Source organism: Embiotoca jacksoni, unplaced genomic scaffold (genome assembly GCF_022577435.1).
Source record: "Embiotoca jacksoni isolate LCO1_2020_lvr unplaced genomic scaffold, fEmbJac1.0.p SCAF_74, whole genome shotgun sequence".
NCBI lineage: Eukaryota > Metazoa > Chordata > Actinopteri > Embiotocidae > Embiotoca > Embiotoca jacksoni.
Genome location: NW_027185430.1, coordinates 258377 through 275876, shown reverse-complemented (window position 1 = coordinate 275876; position 17500 = coordinate 258377). Strand labels below are relative to the sequence as shown.

Here is a 17500-nt window from a genome sequence, read left to right as displayed (position 1 = left end):
AGGCCTTTAAGTGATTTATGTAGTCGTGCAACAGCATATTACATCTAATTACTTTTCATTATGGCAATAAGGTTTCCTGTCATTCTTCTGTATTTGTTAGTGCAGCACATAAATATTACAGATGAGACAATAGGTAGCAGTTTGGAATGAAGCTAATTACTATTCAGCTGCTTAAGTGTGAGTCAACTGCAGACAGAGAGAGAGTGTGTGTGTGGGGGGGGGGGGGGCACTCTGGGAGGACACGGCAGAGATTCACATAAAATATTTCCAAGTCTTAAAATTAAAAATGAAGATAATCAGACAGTGTGAGATGTGAGGAGCTCTGTGAGTCTGCTGAGCCTCCTCCAGCTGAACTAATCTCTTTTCAAAGGCCTTATTTACATGGCAATGACACTAATGAAGGACATTTTGACAGCATTACAGCTCATCCATGTAAAATCTAACTAAAGGTTTTCCCAGCAGGAGACGGGTTCATGAACACCATCAACATGAGACACTGCACTTCACTCATGCTTAGGCACAGATTAATTCATAAGACCTTTTCTACCAGCGACGTAGAAGCCTTATGGATGTGTAAACTCGACACTGTAAGTCAAAGCAAGTGTGCTTTCACAATTCATGAGGTCCTTCGACTCTCTTTAACGACCGCACCGCCCCAACCGCACTACTCCGACCGCACCGCCCGAATCCCCCTGTCCGGACCGCACTACTCCAACAGCACTGCTCCGACCGCACCGCCCGGACCCCCCCGCCCCGACCGCACTACTCCAACAGCACTGCTCCGACCGCACCGCCCGAATCCCCCTGTCCGGACCGCACTACTCCAACAGCACTGCTCCGACCGCACCGCCCGAATCCCCCTGTCCGGACCGCACTACTCCAACAGCACTGCTCCGACCGCACCGCCCGGACCCCCCCGCCCCGACCGCACTACTCCAACAGCACTGCTCCGACCGCACCGCCCGAATCCCCCTGTCCGGATCGCACTACTCCAACAGCACTGCTCCGACCGCACCACCCGAATCCCCCTGTCCGGATCGCACTACTCCAACAGCACTGCTCCGACCGCACCGCCCGAATCCCCCTGTCCGGACCGCACTACTCCAACAGCACTGCTCCGACCGCACCGCCCGAATCCCCCTGTCCGGACCGCACTACTCCAACAGCACTGCTCCGACCGCACCGCCCGGACCCCCCCGCCCCGACCGCACTACTCCAACAGCACTGCTCCGACCGCACCGCCCGAATCCCCCTGTCCGGATCGCACTACTCCAACAGCACTGCTCCGACCGCACCGCCCGGACTCCCCCGCCCCGACCGCACTACTCCAACAGCACTGCTCCGACCGCACCGCCCGAATCCCCCTGTCCGGATCGCACTACTCCAACAGCACTGCTCCGACCGCACCGCCCGAATCCCCCTGTCCGGACCGCACTACTCCAACAGCACTGCTCCGACCGCACCGCCCGAATCCCCCTGTCCGGACCGCACTACTCCAACAGCACTGCTCCGACCGCACCGCCCGGACCCCCCCGCCCCGACCGCACTACTCCGCTCCGTGTATCATTATCAAGCCAAGGTGACACCATGACTTCTGTGTTGAGCTTCCAACGAACCACCTGGCCCAGCATCACCTCATCCACTTATTTCCCCAAACACACACACACATGCATGCACAGTGCAATATGAAAAAAATACATGTGTACACATATGTATGAACACACACACACACACACACACACACACACACACACACAGAGACACAAACACATAAACCAATAAGACTCTACAAACAGGGACGTTCTGATGCTACTATGGCTCTTTGCTAAATTGTGATAATGATAGCTTTGCAACATAAACATCAATTGTGAAAAACCAAGTTTGGAAGACGTCGCCGTGCCAACGAGCCCTGTAAAGGACTGGGAAGCAGCAGCAGTTCGTATGTATCTTTGGGTACAATAAAGCCGGGCATGAGGCCAGCATTACAGCGCGCAACCCGCTCTATTCCTCCATACCCAATTTAACATCACAGCATAATTAAAGAGATTTGGCAGCTCCTAACAGCACATTTCACCGTCCCCTGCACCAGACTGGAGCTTGTTGAAGGGCTGCAGGATCACATGTAACACGAGACAAACACGGAAGACACCAACGTGGGACGGCTTCCAGTTTCCAGAAATAAACTAATTAGCACAATAACTGTTGGTTGTTGGAAAATTTCAGCCCTCTAAGCCATAATATCTGTTTCTAATGCAACCGCAAACTGTGAGCAGGATCCGCTCATACAGTAATTAAAAATAATTCAGTGATTCATGTATAGCGGTGCATTTCTCTCTCCCTGATTGCACTCATGCACACAAAGGTCCGTGTTTATTGCAGCATACTCGGGCCTCTAAGACTTTCTTGGAGTTCATTTTAAGTTACTGTGCAGAGTGTCTAACCAATTAGCTCTTTGGGTTTCGCTGCCATGAGACGTGAGAATTCTGTTGCCGTTTCTGCTCTAGTTTTCAGCGTGCACTTCAGTGCTTCTGAGATGGTGCAAAAGTTGCTTCCACATTAACTCATCAAACCCTAAACGCTAAATCATTAGCATGCACAGTAGCCAGCTAAATATTTAACAGCCACACAGAAGAATGTTCAGCAAAATATCGCCGTGCCTCCTAAAATAGCTTTTTTAAATGGTAGTGAATGTGTCGAAGTGGAGAAATACTAACTCTTATATGCATGAAATTACTGTCACTTGAAAGGGATGACTCTTTTTATCTTTGAAGTTGTTTGGTGCTAAGTGGTCCACACTGTCAAAACATTATGCATTATATAGTGTATGAATTCTGGAAGGTTTATTTAACCATTAACAACATTACAACTGTGATTTTAACTGTTGCTGTGATTTTAACTGAGATTAACTATTGTTGTGACTTTAACTGTTGCTGTGATTTTAACTGTTGTTGTGGTTTTAACTGTTGTGATTTTTACTGTTGTTGTGATTTTAACTGTTGTTGTGATTTTTACTGTTGCTGTGATTTTAACTGTTGCTTTGTTTTTAACTGTTGTGATTTTAACTGTTGCTGTGATTTTAACTGTTGTTGTGATTTTAACTGTTGTTGTGATTTTTACTGTTGTGATTTTTACTGTTGTTGTGATTTTAACTGTTGTTGTGATTTTTACTGTTGCTGTGATTTTAACTGTTGTTGTGGTTTTAACTGTTGTGATTTTTACTGTTGTTGTGATTTTAACTGTTGTTGTGATTTTTACTGTTGCTGTGATTTTAACTGTTGTTGTGGTTTTAACTGTTGTGATTTTTACTGTTGTTGTGATTTTAACTGTTGTTGTGATTTTTACTGTTGCTGTGATTTTAACTGTTGCTTTGTTTTTAACTGTTGTGATTTTAACTGTTGCTGTGATTTTAACTGTTGTTGTGATTTTAACTGTTGTTGTGATTTTTACTGTTGCTTTGTTTTTAACTGTTGTTGTGATTTTAACTGTTGCTGTGATTTTAACTGTTGCTGTGATTTTTACTGTTGTGATTTTAACTGTGATTTTAACTGTTGCTGTGATTTTAACTGTGATTTTAACTGGTGTTGTGATTTTTACTGTTGCTGTGATTTTAACTGTTGTTGTGATTTTAACTGTTGTTGTGATTTTAACTGTTGCTTTGTTTTTAACTGTTGTTGTGATTTTAACTGTTGCTGTGATTTTAACTGTTGCTGTGATTTTAACTGTTGTTGTGATTTTAACTGTTGTTGTGATTTTAACTGTTGCTTTGTTTTTAACTGTTGTTGTGATTTTAACTGTTGCTGTGATTTTAACTGTTGTTGTGATTTTAACTGTTGCTGTGATTTTAACTGTTGCTTTGTTTTTAACTGTTGTTGTGATTTTAACTGTTGCTGTGATTTTAACTGTTGTTGTGATTTTAACTGTTGTTGTGATTTTAACTGTTGCTGTGATTTTAACTGTTGCTTTGTTTTTAACTGGTGTTGTGATTTTTACTGTTGCTGTGATTTTAACTGCTGCTGTGATTTTAACTGTGATTTTAACTGTTGCTTTGTTTTTAACTGTTGTGATTTTAACTGTGGTTTTAACTGTAGCTGCGATTTTAACTGTTTCTTTGTTTTTAACTGTTGTTGTGATTTTAACTGTTGTTGTGATTTTAACTGTTGTTGTGATTTTAACTGTTGTGATTTTAACTGTTGTTGTGATTTTTACTGTTGTTGTGATTTTAACTGTGATTTTAACTGGTGTTGTGATTTTTACTGTTGCTGTGATTTTAACTGTTGTTGTGATTTTAACTGTGATTTTAACTGTTGCTGTGATTTTAACTGTGATTTTAACTGGTGTTGTGATTTTTACTGTTGCTGTGATTTTAACTGTTGTTGTGATTTTAACTGTTGTTGTGATTTTAACTGTTGCTTTGTTTTTAACTGTTGTTGTGATTTTAACTGTTGCTGTGATTTTAACTGTTGCTTTGTTTTTAACTGGTGTTGTGATTTTTACTGTTGCTGTGATTTTAACTGCTTCTGTGATTTTAACTGTGATTTTAACTGTTGCTTTGTTTTTAACTGTTGTTGTGATTTTAACTGTGGTTTTAACTGTAGCTGCGATTTTAACTGTTTCTTTGTTTTTAACTGTTGTTGTGATTTTAACTGTTGTTGTGATTTTAACTGTTGCTTTGTTCTTAACTGTTGTTGTGATTTTAACTGTTCAAAATCCTGCTGTTTGTGGGCTGTTTTATTATTGTGAAGCATTTTGTGATTTCATATCTGTTGAAGGTCCTATACAAATAAACTTCACTTACTTACTATAATACTGTATTGTATTTAAATACAATATTATGGATATGCTTTCCCCTTTTATTCTCTTTTTAGGTATGTTGCTGACTCATACTGGAACAGTCACTTTTCTTACAACTATAATGACCCAAACATAAATGTGGTACAAAAGGATTTTTTTTTTTTTTTTTTTTTTTTTTTAATTCATTCAGTAGTTTTACATCTCCTGCTGTCTGTATGCAGAGACTAACATCATTGCCCATGTTTAGTTTACAGTTGCTTCTCCATCAACATTGAAGGAAATAGCTTGGTAAATGACATAGTTGTATGGCCGTTTTGGAAAGTCTCCTATAAATAATAAGCAGGAGTGAAATGGAAACGAGCAGAGAAGCTGTTGCTTTTCACCGCGCTGTGTCTATCTCCAATGTTCACAATGTGCTGTGTCTGAAATATGCATGAGGCAAAATGTGTCCCCGCTTCAGCTGGAGTGACGATGTACTAAAGACAAGGCGGCAGAAAAAAAAAAGATTTTTGTGTGCGATGAATCTTGAAAATGAGGCAATGTTATGACATTTGTATCCCTGGCTCTTTGTGCGACGACAATGGCTCATGTTGGCAGTGTGCCGAAGGTTCAAATGTCCTTCATTTAATATTCAGGGAAGAAAAAAAAATAAGCTGCTTATTTATTTATTGTAATGCCAGTGTCATGAATATGTATGAGCACCTATCAATGCTGTCACCTTGAGCAGTGTAGCCTGCATGTGTGTGTCTGTGTGTGGAGGTGGGCGGATGCTGATGTGTGTGCAACTGTTGAGAAAAACAAAAGGTTGGAAAACAGTTTGTAAAGCAGTCAAGGTCAAACTGTCGTCTCGCTGACATTTAACTGACCGAGCAACAAACAGGCAATTCACAAACCAGTGGACCTATTCAGCAGTAAATGAAGGGTTTGACCAGAGTGACTGATCACTTCAGACGAAGGTACTTTAACTTCAGGGTGTCCTGTATATGTTGTTGTTGTATAATTCATACTGGATGTGCTTTTTCTATCTTTACTGCTAGTAACACTCTGCTCACTCGATATATATAACGCTGAAAGCTTCTGTGTCTTTGCACGTTAGTGATGAATAAATGCAATCACATCAAAAAGAATTAACACGCTATTACCTTCATCTGTGATATTTCACCAAAGATTCATGCACCCCACCCTATCACCACACAATGTTCAATGACATTTTGTTTTTTCATCCACTAACAACATTTCATAAAATGTAAAATATATTCTCACATTTATGCTCACTTCAGTTTTCTTCACTGTTTGCTGCAGTTTGAAAAATCTACTCACATTAACATTTGCTCAGCCACTTTGAAGCACCGACCAATCAGCAACCAGTTGAGGTTGCTCTGCGATTTAATTCAATTCAATTCAATGTTATTTAAATAGCGCCAAATCAAAACACGTAGGTTATTTCAGGCCGCTTAACACAGTGAAGTCCTTATAACAGAACTTTAGAACGTTTTACAGAGAAAACCAACTATTCAACAATTCCCATGTAAAGTAGGAGGGACAACTCCTCTTTAAAGGAGAAAAACTTCTAACAGAAGGAAGGAAAAACTATTTTTTATCAGGTTGAAACCTCCAACAGAAGGAAGGAAAAACTCTCTGTGAGAGGAGAGCGATGACGTTGAAGTCAAGTGTTTTAAAAAGACAAGGAATAAACACAAGAAGAAAACAATACACAGCCGAGAAATAAGGAGATATAACTATTTATATAATACTTTGAAAATTGATAAATAAATCAAAGTATTACACCAAGACCAATGCTGGTTCTATTGCTTTGGACACAATCATGAAGTCTGAAGGGCCAAACTTTAAGGTGAATGTTGTTTGATGGTGATCAGACAGAGTAAATTATGTTGTTGTTGTTTTTGTTCTCGGCAGAGCAGAGACATTCTGCCAATTAATAATCTCTATTATTAACCAGATCATACTGAGTATGCCTTGGACTTTACTTTCTTTATCCCCCCCCCCCCCCCCCATTTTAAGCACTCTACACTAGATTTGTCACATACTTTAATAATTTGGTTTCCTTTAATCTGTGTTTGGGAAGCAGTCTGTTGTGGTTAAACTGTATTATTCAGTACAGAACAGTAAAACTGAGGATTAGGACTCACGGTCAATTATCCACACACGTGTTGGATACAAATATCCTAATAATGTTCAGGTCGAACACGGCCACACTGTCGATGAAGCACAGAGATACACAGGAGGAGCCCTCCGGCTTTAACAGCGGGACCACGAAGGTCAAACATGGGGTCATGTGACGTAGCAGAGGAGGTGGGGGGTGGTAGAACTTTGACCCGGATGACTGATGTTCACATCAGTGAGAAAGCAAATTTCTCAATTTCTTTTACGTCACTTAAATGTCACATATTTAACTTCCGTGACATACGTCATGTTACTTTGGTCAGTCACAGGCACACACACGCAAATGCACACACACACACACACACACACACACACACACACACACACACACACACACACACACACACACACACACACACACACAACCATAACAACTGGTTCTGGTTTGGTAGGCGTCCAACTATGTGTAAGATAAGACAGTATAAACTACAAAGTAACACACTGAAAAATAATAATTCTGACATCCCATGAAATAACTTCACAAATTATATTTCTATTACAATCAATATGATGTTAATGTCTGGCTTCATAACGGGACTCTTTGTCTCAGCACTTTATGATTCCTGGTCAACGTCAGGTTTGTGTCATCACCACACTGCTCGTACACGCTGCTTCTATTCAGCTTTAAATGGTTCAAATAACATCACTGCAATAAGGGTGCACACAATATATGATGCCTCCAGATAAAAGAAAATATAGAACTACAACTCTGCCGGTCACAACCTCGACAAACTATTTCTAGTTTCAATTTGAAGTTTGGTTCAGGGTCAACTGAAGGTCCAGTGGAGCCGCACCCAACACAGTCCGCCACACTGTGACACAAAACCCGGACAGCACTTCAAATTCTGCTGACACATAACCAAATGTATGGTCTAGATGACAGGGAGACTAACACACACACACACACACACACACACACACCGCACACACACATAGCACACAGCACACGCACACGCACACAGCACACGCACACAACACACGCTAACATAAGAAGAAGTACCAGCATGGAGAAGTCAGGTTGTGAGTGGAGGTGACTGAGCGCCTCGAGGGAAACCCAAACACAAGAAGGGCCATGACTATTCCTGCTTGGAGGCCTATTTTCTCCACTCTGTTGGTGTGTGTGTGTGTGTGTGTGTGTGTGTGTGTGTGTGTGTGTGTGTGTGTGTGTGTGTGTGTGTGTGTGTGTGTGTGTGTGTGTGTGCTGCCTCCCACTGGATTCTCCTTCAACGACTACAAAACTAGGACAGAGCCCGAGGAATAAGAGCGGAAACGACAGAAGCGAGAGAGAAGGACAGAAGAGGAGAGTGAGAGGGTGAAGAGGTCAGGACGGAGACAGACACGAGGGAAAAGGACAACCTGTGCAGAGATGCTTAAAGATCAACGCGGAGAACGAGACGCAGGAAGAACAAAGAAATGAGGGAAAGAGGGAGTGTAAAAATGTACTGTCAAGTTGACTGCATGTTGATGAAATCCACATCTTTAATGGAGCTTCTATTGTGAACCTCTGGAGGGTCGACGGCACACAGAAACTCAGAATAATGCAACATGTTGAAACTCTGGAACTATTTGAGATATTAAACAGTGTGTACACATGCTGGGAAATGGCCTAGTTTGCAGTTTAACTGTCCTAGTTTAGTTTTTAAAAACCCAATGCTTAATTCATCCAAACGTAAAGCGAAGTTCAGCACTAAACAGTCAGGTTTTAGTCCCTGTTTTTACAGGATGTGAGCGCATCGAAGGGTGATGGCATCAGCTGCTCAACTCGAGCCATACGCTGCAAGACCCGGTGAAGCTAAACTACTCTAGCCTCAGAAGACCATCTGATGACTCAGCAGAAATATTTCCATTTGAGAGAGTACAGCTCTGCACCTTGACATCCTGTTGTGCTCCTACCTCATTGGCCACAGTTAAAAACCCACACAGAGCCAGCAGTTAGCACAGGGAGTTCACTGCAGGGTAGAGGTCTTCACAAGTCCACCTGACTCAGGAACCAGGTCAGACCAGGTCAGACTTTGGTCCACCTTTGGTCAGGGGTTATGACATAATCATCTCAATGATCGAGATGATGTGACAAACAATTTGCCTTAATTCCTACATAACAATTACTTTTGGTAAACATATCAAATTGATTAAATGATCGTCTAAATGTCACATTACAGGAAAAACAAGATGTCCCCATGTTTTTTCACACGGGACACATTTGATCACATGTATGACGTGTTTACCACATGTTGCAACTCATGATAAGACAGGATAAATACATGGACGAGTTTTTACGTGGGATTCTACACCAGCTTCACATATTACACCATGAAAATGTTCCAAAATAAAAATGTTCTCATGCACAATCAAACCTGTCGTGATCACACAAGTTTTTGCACGTGAAAAATTCCTGTAGTTTTCCTGTAAGGATCACACTGATGGAAACTGAATATATATTTGTTGGACTGGAAATATATATATAAAAAAAATAAAGCCTTTTTAACTAAATAATTGAAGTTAGTTTCCACTTTATATGAATGCAGGACATCATTATGTTGTTGCTTCAACAATGCCAATAAAGTTCTTATCTTATTTATTAGATCCCTCTGGTCTTTTCAGATCTGGTTTGACTGCAGTTTCTTTCCCATCTTCTTCACTGGTGACATCTGTGTCCAGAGGCTGTAGGTTCGCACGTTGCCTCTCCTGAACGTTTATAATCTAAGGTACGTCTTGAGGAAATTTCTTCAAATTTGGCACAAACATTGACTTGGACTCAAGTATGAACTGGTTAAAGTTTGAAGGTCAAAGGTCAAAAGCATAATCTACTTTATTGGCTGAGCATGTGAACACATCAAATTAACAATTACACATTTGTGGGAAATGTAATTGTGGCTAAATGGACAGCAATAAATGTTCAGAATATTTGCTGCAAACAGGCAACTACTGTAAATCTTTGATTTGAAACTAGTGCTGCAAGTAGCAATTATTTTCATTACTGATTCATCCAGATATAATTTTCTAAATTTAGGGACTAATTGTTTGTTGAAAAATGGTTAAAAAAAAAAAAAAAAAGGCTCATTACATCAACTCTCTTTTTATTGTCCAGCAAAAAAGTGCTGCTTTGTTTCAAACCTTAACAGTGGAACAACGGTTATGGTTAGACGTTTAAAGAGACATAAACCTTTATATTGGGATGTGTTTTTTTTTAAAGACGTTTGAAATGCTCTCAACATGTGTTTCACATCCATCAGGTTGTTCCTGAAAATATACACATGAATTCCAGGCTGCTGATATGCATCTATTCAGTTCTAGTTGTGAATGCAAGAAGACCAACTACAGTGCTGCTCTCTCTGATCTCAAAACAGAAACCACCATCGCAGCATGTGATAACTTAATGACCACACTCCATCCCAGAGACATCAAAAACACTACTTTTAACCACGGTCGTGTTTGAAGCAGCGTGGCGCAGCCCAGAACAATAGTCCTTATGAGCACAAAGGGATGAGTCCCATAGCAATTACGCTCTGTCTCACTCACTTCCACTGTCCTTCTCACTAATATGACTCCATGTCTGCCTTTTCCCAGTGCTCCTCATCACTGCCTATCGCCGGTCCTCCTCTTGTTCCACCCCAACCTTCGTTTTCTCTGCTCATGTTGTCCATTCTGAACATGGTTGGCGTGCAGAGGGACAGAAACAAAAGCACTGTGTGGATCTAATATTAGCTGCAGGTATGGGTGTCGGTCCGAGTGCAAATTAATTTGGACAAATGCTGCGTTCAAAAAGGTTTGTATAAACCGTATATCGAGAACACTATGTATGAACGGTGCCCTTTGGTGGTATTCACCACGTCAGAACTCTAAATGTTCTTCAGGCCTCCAGTTCACGAGCTGTGACGTGTTTGCTGACATTTACAGAAAGGTCAGAGGTCATGGAAGTTCATGTTTGGTTGGATGTTCAGCTAATATATTGTAGTTTGAATCATGTAGAGTTTTGTCTTCATAACTTAGATAACAGCCTACGTCTGAGGAAAATGTTCATCTTCGGCCTCATTTTTTATGAAATATGAGGCCATTGGGAAATAAATGTACAACAATATGAAGTTAGTAGACCGAATGAGTTTGGCGGTTCTGTCAAAAAATGTCCTCAACCCTTTCAAGATGTTGGGAACATTTACAGCAAAAGATCTAAATTTCCACCAAAGCATATCAAATCAATGAGTTATGTTTCATTTTGAAAAACGCTTCCTTTGTTGACATATCCCACCAGATCTAAAATGTAATTTTTATTACAAAATAGTTGGAGTGTTTTGCTGCTGTGATTGTCATAATACAGAAGATTTGTTTAATTATAAGTCAAAGCACATTAACTGATGATGTATTTATTTCTACTCAACCCTGCTATTAAGTGCACCATTGTGGCTGCACACATCTAACAAATGAAATCCCAGAGTCGCTCACCATGGTCTGTCCAATCACCCCATGCACCACTGACAACACTCACTGATAATGACTTAAGTTTTAAACACAGAAGTCTCTCCCTCTTCAAAATAAAGTGACCCTACATGCCCCCAATGTCGTATCATTACCGTTGATGTGATCAACCCTGAAAGACATGCTTCCAAACCCATCGCCGTCATCAGCTAACCTCTAACCTCTAACTACAATAACACTTTTCAGGACTCACATCAACCACTGCACACTCTCCATCTGATTAGAAGTCCTATTTCTACGTCAGCACGATTCCAGAGAGATTGTGAAGACATCTTTGTGGGACAATAAAATGTCTGTCTGGATACATGCATTCATAGAAGTGTAGACTTCATCAGGATGTCCATGGCCAGCATGAGTGGTAATCTACACTCTGGTGTTCAAAGCGTGCTGAAACAGATATTTAAGATAACTCTACTGCCAGACAAGAATGTTGATATCAGATGATGCTACAAAAGCCTTCAGTTACTTTTCCTTTTCCTCCAGTACCTTTAAATAATTTTACATTTCTCACTGTGTGCAGTGTGCTTGTATATTGTTTTTGATTTGATTAACATTATGGGGAAATCAGTTATGACAAATATAGTAAAGGAAAGATGAGCTTAAATGTTAATTGCAGTTTAGTGTGAGAACAAAAAGTTGAGTAACCTGCATGAAAACTAAATGCCCATCTATCACCATCACTTCTTCATCTCCACAACTCTGCCTTGAGAGTAAATACAACCTTGTTTCAAAAAAGTTGGGACGCTGTGTAAAATGTAAATACAAACCTAATGGAATGATTTGAAAATATTATAAACCTATATTTAACTGAGAATAGACCAAAGACAACATATTGAATGTTGAAACTGAGAAATGTTATTGTTTTATGAAATAGATGTGTTGCTAGCATCAAATTCTAAATAAGTTAATATTTTTATAAAACAATACAATTTCTCAGTTTCAACATTTAACATGTCTTTAGTCCCTCTGCAATAAAATATGAGTTTATGTGATTTGCAAATCATCGCATTCTATTTTTATTTACATTTACACAGCATCACTACTTTTTTGGAATTGGTGTTGTAGTAGAGTGTAAAACCACAGATTATACACCAGGAGAGAGAAATTACAAAATATTCATCTGCTGCTCTAGTAGTGTAAAATAATATTCTAGACTTTTTAAACGTTTCCATTACCTGGCATTTTACAACTGTGATGGAGCAAGCTATGACGGAGTCTTTAATGTAAGCACGTGTTTTTTAACTTCTGACCTTTAGTCCACACTTTCACTTCCAGCTGCTTCAGTAAAATAAGGACCTCCTTCACATCGTCTTCCTTCTCCAAGTCATCCAGTACCCTCTAAGGACTCTTTCTGTCTTTTATTGAGCTCATTTATTTTTTCTCAAATGTCTTGAACAACTGTTTAAAGCTTCACTTATTAACAGTTTTAGGTAAAAGAAATTATTTCCAGTGAACTGAATCCCATAATACAAATAACTAGTAGGCTTGCATATACTGTATACTGAAACTCGTATTTACATAGCATATTGTGCAGAATACTTGAAACATCTAACATGCATTCATCTTAATTTAATTTTTGTACACTTTAATTGCCAGCATGTTACAGTAGAAGACCAAACCAACTGCACAGGGCTCTGCCTAATGAAGTGCATCTTATGGGAGCACTATATATAAAGTTGAGAGAGGTTCCCTGACATTTCCAAAGAATAAATTAGGTTTCCCTCAGTGCACAGCCGGTGGGAAGTAAAACTGAAGCCAAAGAAAAAAACCAAACCAAAGCAAACAGCTTATTCTATTACAAAGACACAGAAAGACTATCTGGTTTTTATTTTTCTTTACAATATACATTGTTTTCTGCCTCTAATCTCCCTTTATCATCAAATAAAAAAGTCCACGAGAAATGGTTTCTAATGCTGTGTGATTAATATGTGAACTGCTGTAATCTCACAGTTTAAGTGTATTTTCCTTCTGTGAGGAGAGGAGAGGAGAGGAGAGGAGAGGAGAGGAGAGGAGAAGAGAGAGGAGAGGAGAGGAGAGGAGAGGAGAGGAGAGGAGAGGAGAGGAGAGGAGAGGAGAGGAGAGGAGAGGAGAGGATCAGTGAGGTTAAAGTGTGCATTTTATCTGTGTAGGAAAAAGAGGAGGAATATAAGTGATAATGCAGGCTGCTGCCAGGACAATGACATTACCACCCAGACGTTATCAAGGACACTGTCAGCATCTGTCTCTCCATCTCTCTCTCTCTCTCTCTCTCTCTCTCTCTCTCTCTCTCTCTCGCTTTCTCTCTTTCTTGCACACACACACACACACACACACACACACACACACACACACACACACACACACACACACACACACACACATTTATACACAAAATGCACATGTCCAGGAAGAGAGAGGCTGAGAGATGTGGAAGACAAGGAGGTGGAGGACATTATCTTGATGAAACAGCGCATGATACAGTAGCCGAGCCAACCTGAACACAACTCTGCCTTCTGTTAATGGAGATTACACAGCGGAGGTCCGGCCTCAGCTCATCTTATTAAACACTGCACACAACTACATCACCGGGACTCTGTGTGTGTGTGTGTGTGTGTGTGTGTGTGTGTGTGTGTGTGTGTGTGTGTGTGTGTGTGTGTGTGTGTGTGTGTGTGTATGTGTGACAGTGGGCCTGATCTAATATGCTGCTACCTCGCCACACATCAACCATCATTACTCTCACCTTCTGACCTCTGATCTGGCAGCCAATCAAACTCCTACTTTATGCTGACCACTGAGAGCGTCGATACGAGGCGTGCAACACAGCTCACGACCATCGGATCATCAGAAGGTCTACAAATTACACGTCTGCCTCAGGAGCAGATATGTTTAATTTTATCATTTCAAAAGAGCCCCAGAGAGCCTGACAAACCTGAAAAGGTCTCCCCTCTCTTTCTAAGATGCATTAGGTATGTTCAGCCAGAGCAGCGATGGTCCTGACATCTTGACTTTCCCACCAAGGTTTTTTTTAAATTGCTCTTAAATTCACTTGCAGACAGTGTTTAAAAGGTCCTTTCTCTTAACTCCATCGTTCTAAAAGCCAGCAGACGCCCCGAGTCGAGACCTGAATCATTGGTAGACCTCGACCCCGACCGCTCTCTCCCCACACTGCTCTTCTTCTGTCTCTTCCTGTTGACAGGATGGTTCTTCGTTGCATTGTATACAGTTGCATTCAGATTATACATACCTCCTTGTCTACATATTTTCTTGCCCGGTTTCCTGGCACATTCCTTGGATATTCTTTTGACTGTAAAATGAATAGAAAACTAAAGAATAACATGGAGCTCCCTGGACGCACAACGCACACAGGAGCTGGCATGCACGCACACACACACGCACACACACACACACACACACACACACACACACACACACACACACACACACACACACACACATATTCTAATACATACACACACAAAGCTGATTGACAAAAAAAGACTCAGAGCGGAAGGAAGGAAGGAAGGGAGAAATAAAGCTAGAGGGGAAGAATGAATCACACCAGCTCAATCAGAGCAGTATTCAGTCTATCAGTCGGACAGCCACTCATTCAGCCAGTCAGCCAAATCAGTCACTGATGATCATGACAACGACCGTCTTGTTTAATGAACTGTAGCGATTGTGGCACAGCACAATACGCTATGATGAGCTACAGACATGAGGGGGAGAGGGTGGGGGGGGGGTAAATAAAGGAATGAGGAGGAATAGGAGCTGAGGATGAGAAGAGAATCTCTGAGAGGAGAAAACATCAGGAAGGAAGAACAGAAAAGGATGAAACTGCGCTGAATGGATGCTGCACGCACACGTGAACATCGTTTTCTCTTCCAATGATCACTCTCTCACTCGTGTAGAATAAGTACTATCATGCACATTAAACATGCACAAGGTCATGCTTTCCCTCTACGGACGGACATACAGGGACAGAGACAACAACAAACACCCCCCCAACAACACAATCTTCTCTCTACCAGAAGGTTGTGGGTTTCATTCCCTCCCCCCTGCAGCCACAGCCGTCCTACCGCGGGCCTGCGGGCCAACTCACCATCTTCCGTGGGGACGTAGATGTTAAGATAGAGGCAGTCCTCGCTCTGGTCCTGGACGTATGAGGTCACCACGTCGATGCTGTTGGTAAACCACACGGGCAGCATGACGTCCGGCAGGCGGCCCTCCACGATGCTCTGAGGACACACCGGGGCAAAGTGGGTGGCGTTGCGGATGTCTGGCCACGACACCGGCGGCTCAGGGGGCTGAAAGCGGTGCTCGCCGGTGGGCGGAGCTGCGTACGGGACACCCAGGAACTGTATGACGGGACCCAGGATCTCGTTGTTGAGCTCCTTCTTGATGCCGCGCAGCTTGCCGTAAGTGGTGGTGACCACCGGGTCGCTCTCGTCCAGTTTCTGAGCCGACACGGCCGCTGGACACGGCTGCAGGAGCAGCACTCCCAGCCATACTACAGTGGACACCCACCAGCTTGTGTTTAAGGACCCTTCCAGCCCAACACATCCCATCCTCCTGCTCCTGCTCTGGGCAGTTTGAAGGAGCCGACACCCAGTCCTCGAAGGGCGCCTCCACATGGCTGCTACTACTCGTCCTCAACTCGGTTGCTGCGTCCTTTTCTTGTCCTTTCTGAGTATAAAAATCCCTTATTATCTATCTCTCACTTATGCCATGCAGATGCAAACACAAACACACAATCACATTAAAATCACATTCACACACGAGCAGAAGCGAGTGGGTGACTCTGGAGCAGACGAGGGTCGGAGTCGTTAATGATCCTTTTCGAAACCCAGGCGGTGCAAATCATCCAGTGGAAAAGTGGCAGCCATCAGTTTCCTCCGGCTCGATGAAGGGAAATCTGGGAAATATTCCTCAGAGTGGAAAGTATTCCTCAGAAAGGTCCTGTCAAACACTGCATTGAAGCAGAAAATGAAAAAGGTTTCATCTTTAAGCGCCGCTCAGAAGGTAGACCAGCCCGTCAGTGGTGAGGGTTTCCATCATAGTGAGGTGAGCAAACTGCCATCGACCGTGGTGATGCTTGCAGTTGTCAAGTCCAAAGTCTGTCCCTGCAACACAGAAAAAACAACAGAGTTTCACACAAACAGATGTAATCATGGTCATTATTTTTCACTTCTGAAAGATGAATCCTCAGCAGAAGTGTCATCACATTTTTCCGATAGCCATATGCACAAACATCAATCAATTAAAGAAGAACATCTATTTATAGCACATGACAGCAGGTTATCCTTCTAAACAAGCACGGTGTCTATCAGTGTGCACACTGACAAACTTTTCCTTTGGATTAATTCACCGTATGGTGTGACACTCGCTGCCAGGGCTGCATGCTCACGTCCAGCAGCAGTAAGGCCTGGAACACACGGCCTCTTGGCGTGTGCGTTACCTGTTGCTGCGTGGTGTGTTTTCATTTTGCCATCTATATTAACAGTTCAGAGCAGCCACACTGCCCGCTGAGGCACGTATCACATTCATAGAATACAACTGTCGCCTTTTTTTCATGCAAGCTGCGCAGTTTTCAGCTAAAATATACAGTGCATCTGGAAAGTATTCACAGCGCTTCACTTTTTCCACATTTTCTTATGTTACAGCCTTATTCCAAAATGAATTAAATTATTTTTTTCCCTCAAAATTCTACACGCAATACCCCATAATGATCACATGAAAAAAGCTATTTTGAAATTTTTGCAAATCTCAAAAAAAAAAAAAAAATCACATGTACATAAGTATTCACAGCCTTTGCCATGACACTCAAAATTGAGCTCAGGTGCTTCCTGTTTCCACTGATCATCCTTGAGATGTTTCTACAACTTGATTGGAGTCCACCTGGTAAATTCAGTTGATTGGACATGATTTGGAAAGACACACACCGTCTATATAAGGTCCCACAGTTGACATGTCAGAGCACAAACCAAGACATGAAGTCCAAAGAATTATCTGTAGACCTCTGAGACAGGATTGTATGGAGGCTCAGATCTGGGGAAGGGTACAGAAACGTTTCTGC

The 17500-nt window shown here is 41.9% G+C and overlaps 1 protein-coding gene across 3 annotated transcripts in view; it reads right to left on the bottom strand.

Annotated features, from left to right (window-relative positions):
• Positions 1 to 17500, bottom strand: part of nlgn1 (neuroligin 1) — a 318255-nt gene that overhangs the window by 262050 nt on the left and 38705 nt on the right. For 2 of the 3 annotated variants that reach the window (XM_069177522.1, XM_069177523.1), the window contains exon 2: positions 15527 to 16547. In XM_069177522.1, coding sequence (XP_069033623.1) covers positions 15527 to 16058 — 532 coding nt within the window. In that variant the 5' untranslated portion in view covers positions 16059 to 16547. Of the gene's footprint in view, positions 1 to 14671; positions 14732 to 15526; positions 16548 to 17500 lie in introns of all 3 variants that reach the window. The other variant, XM_069177521.1, reaches the window with a different exon arrangement.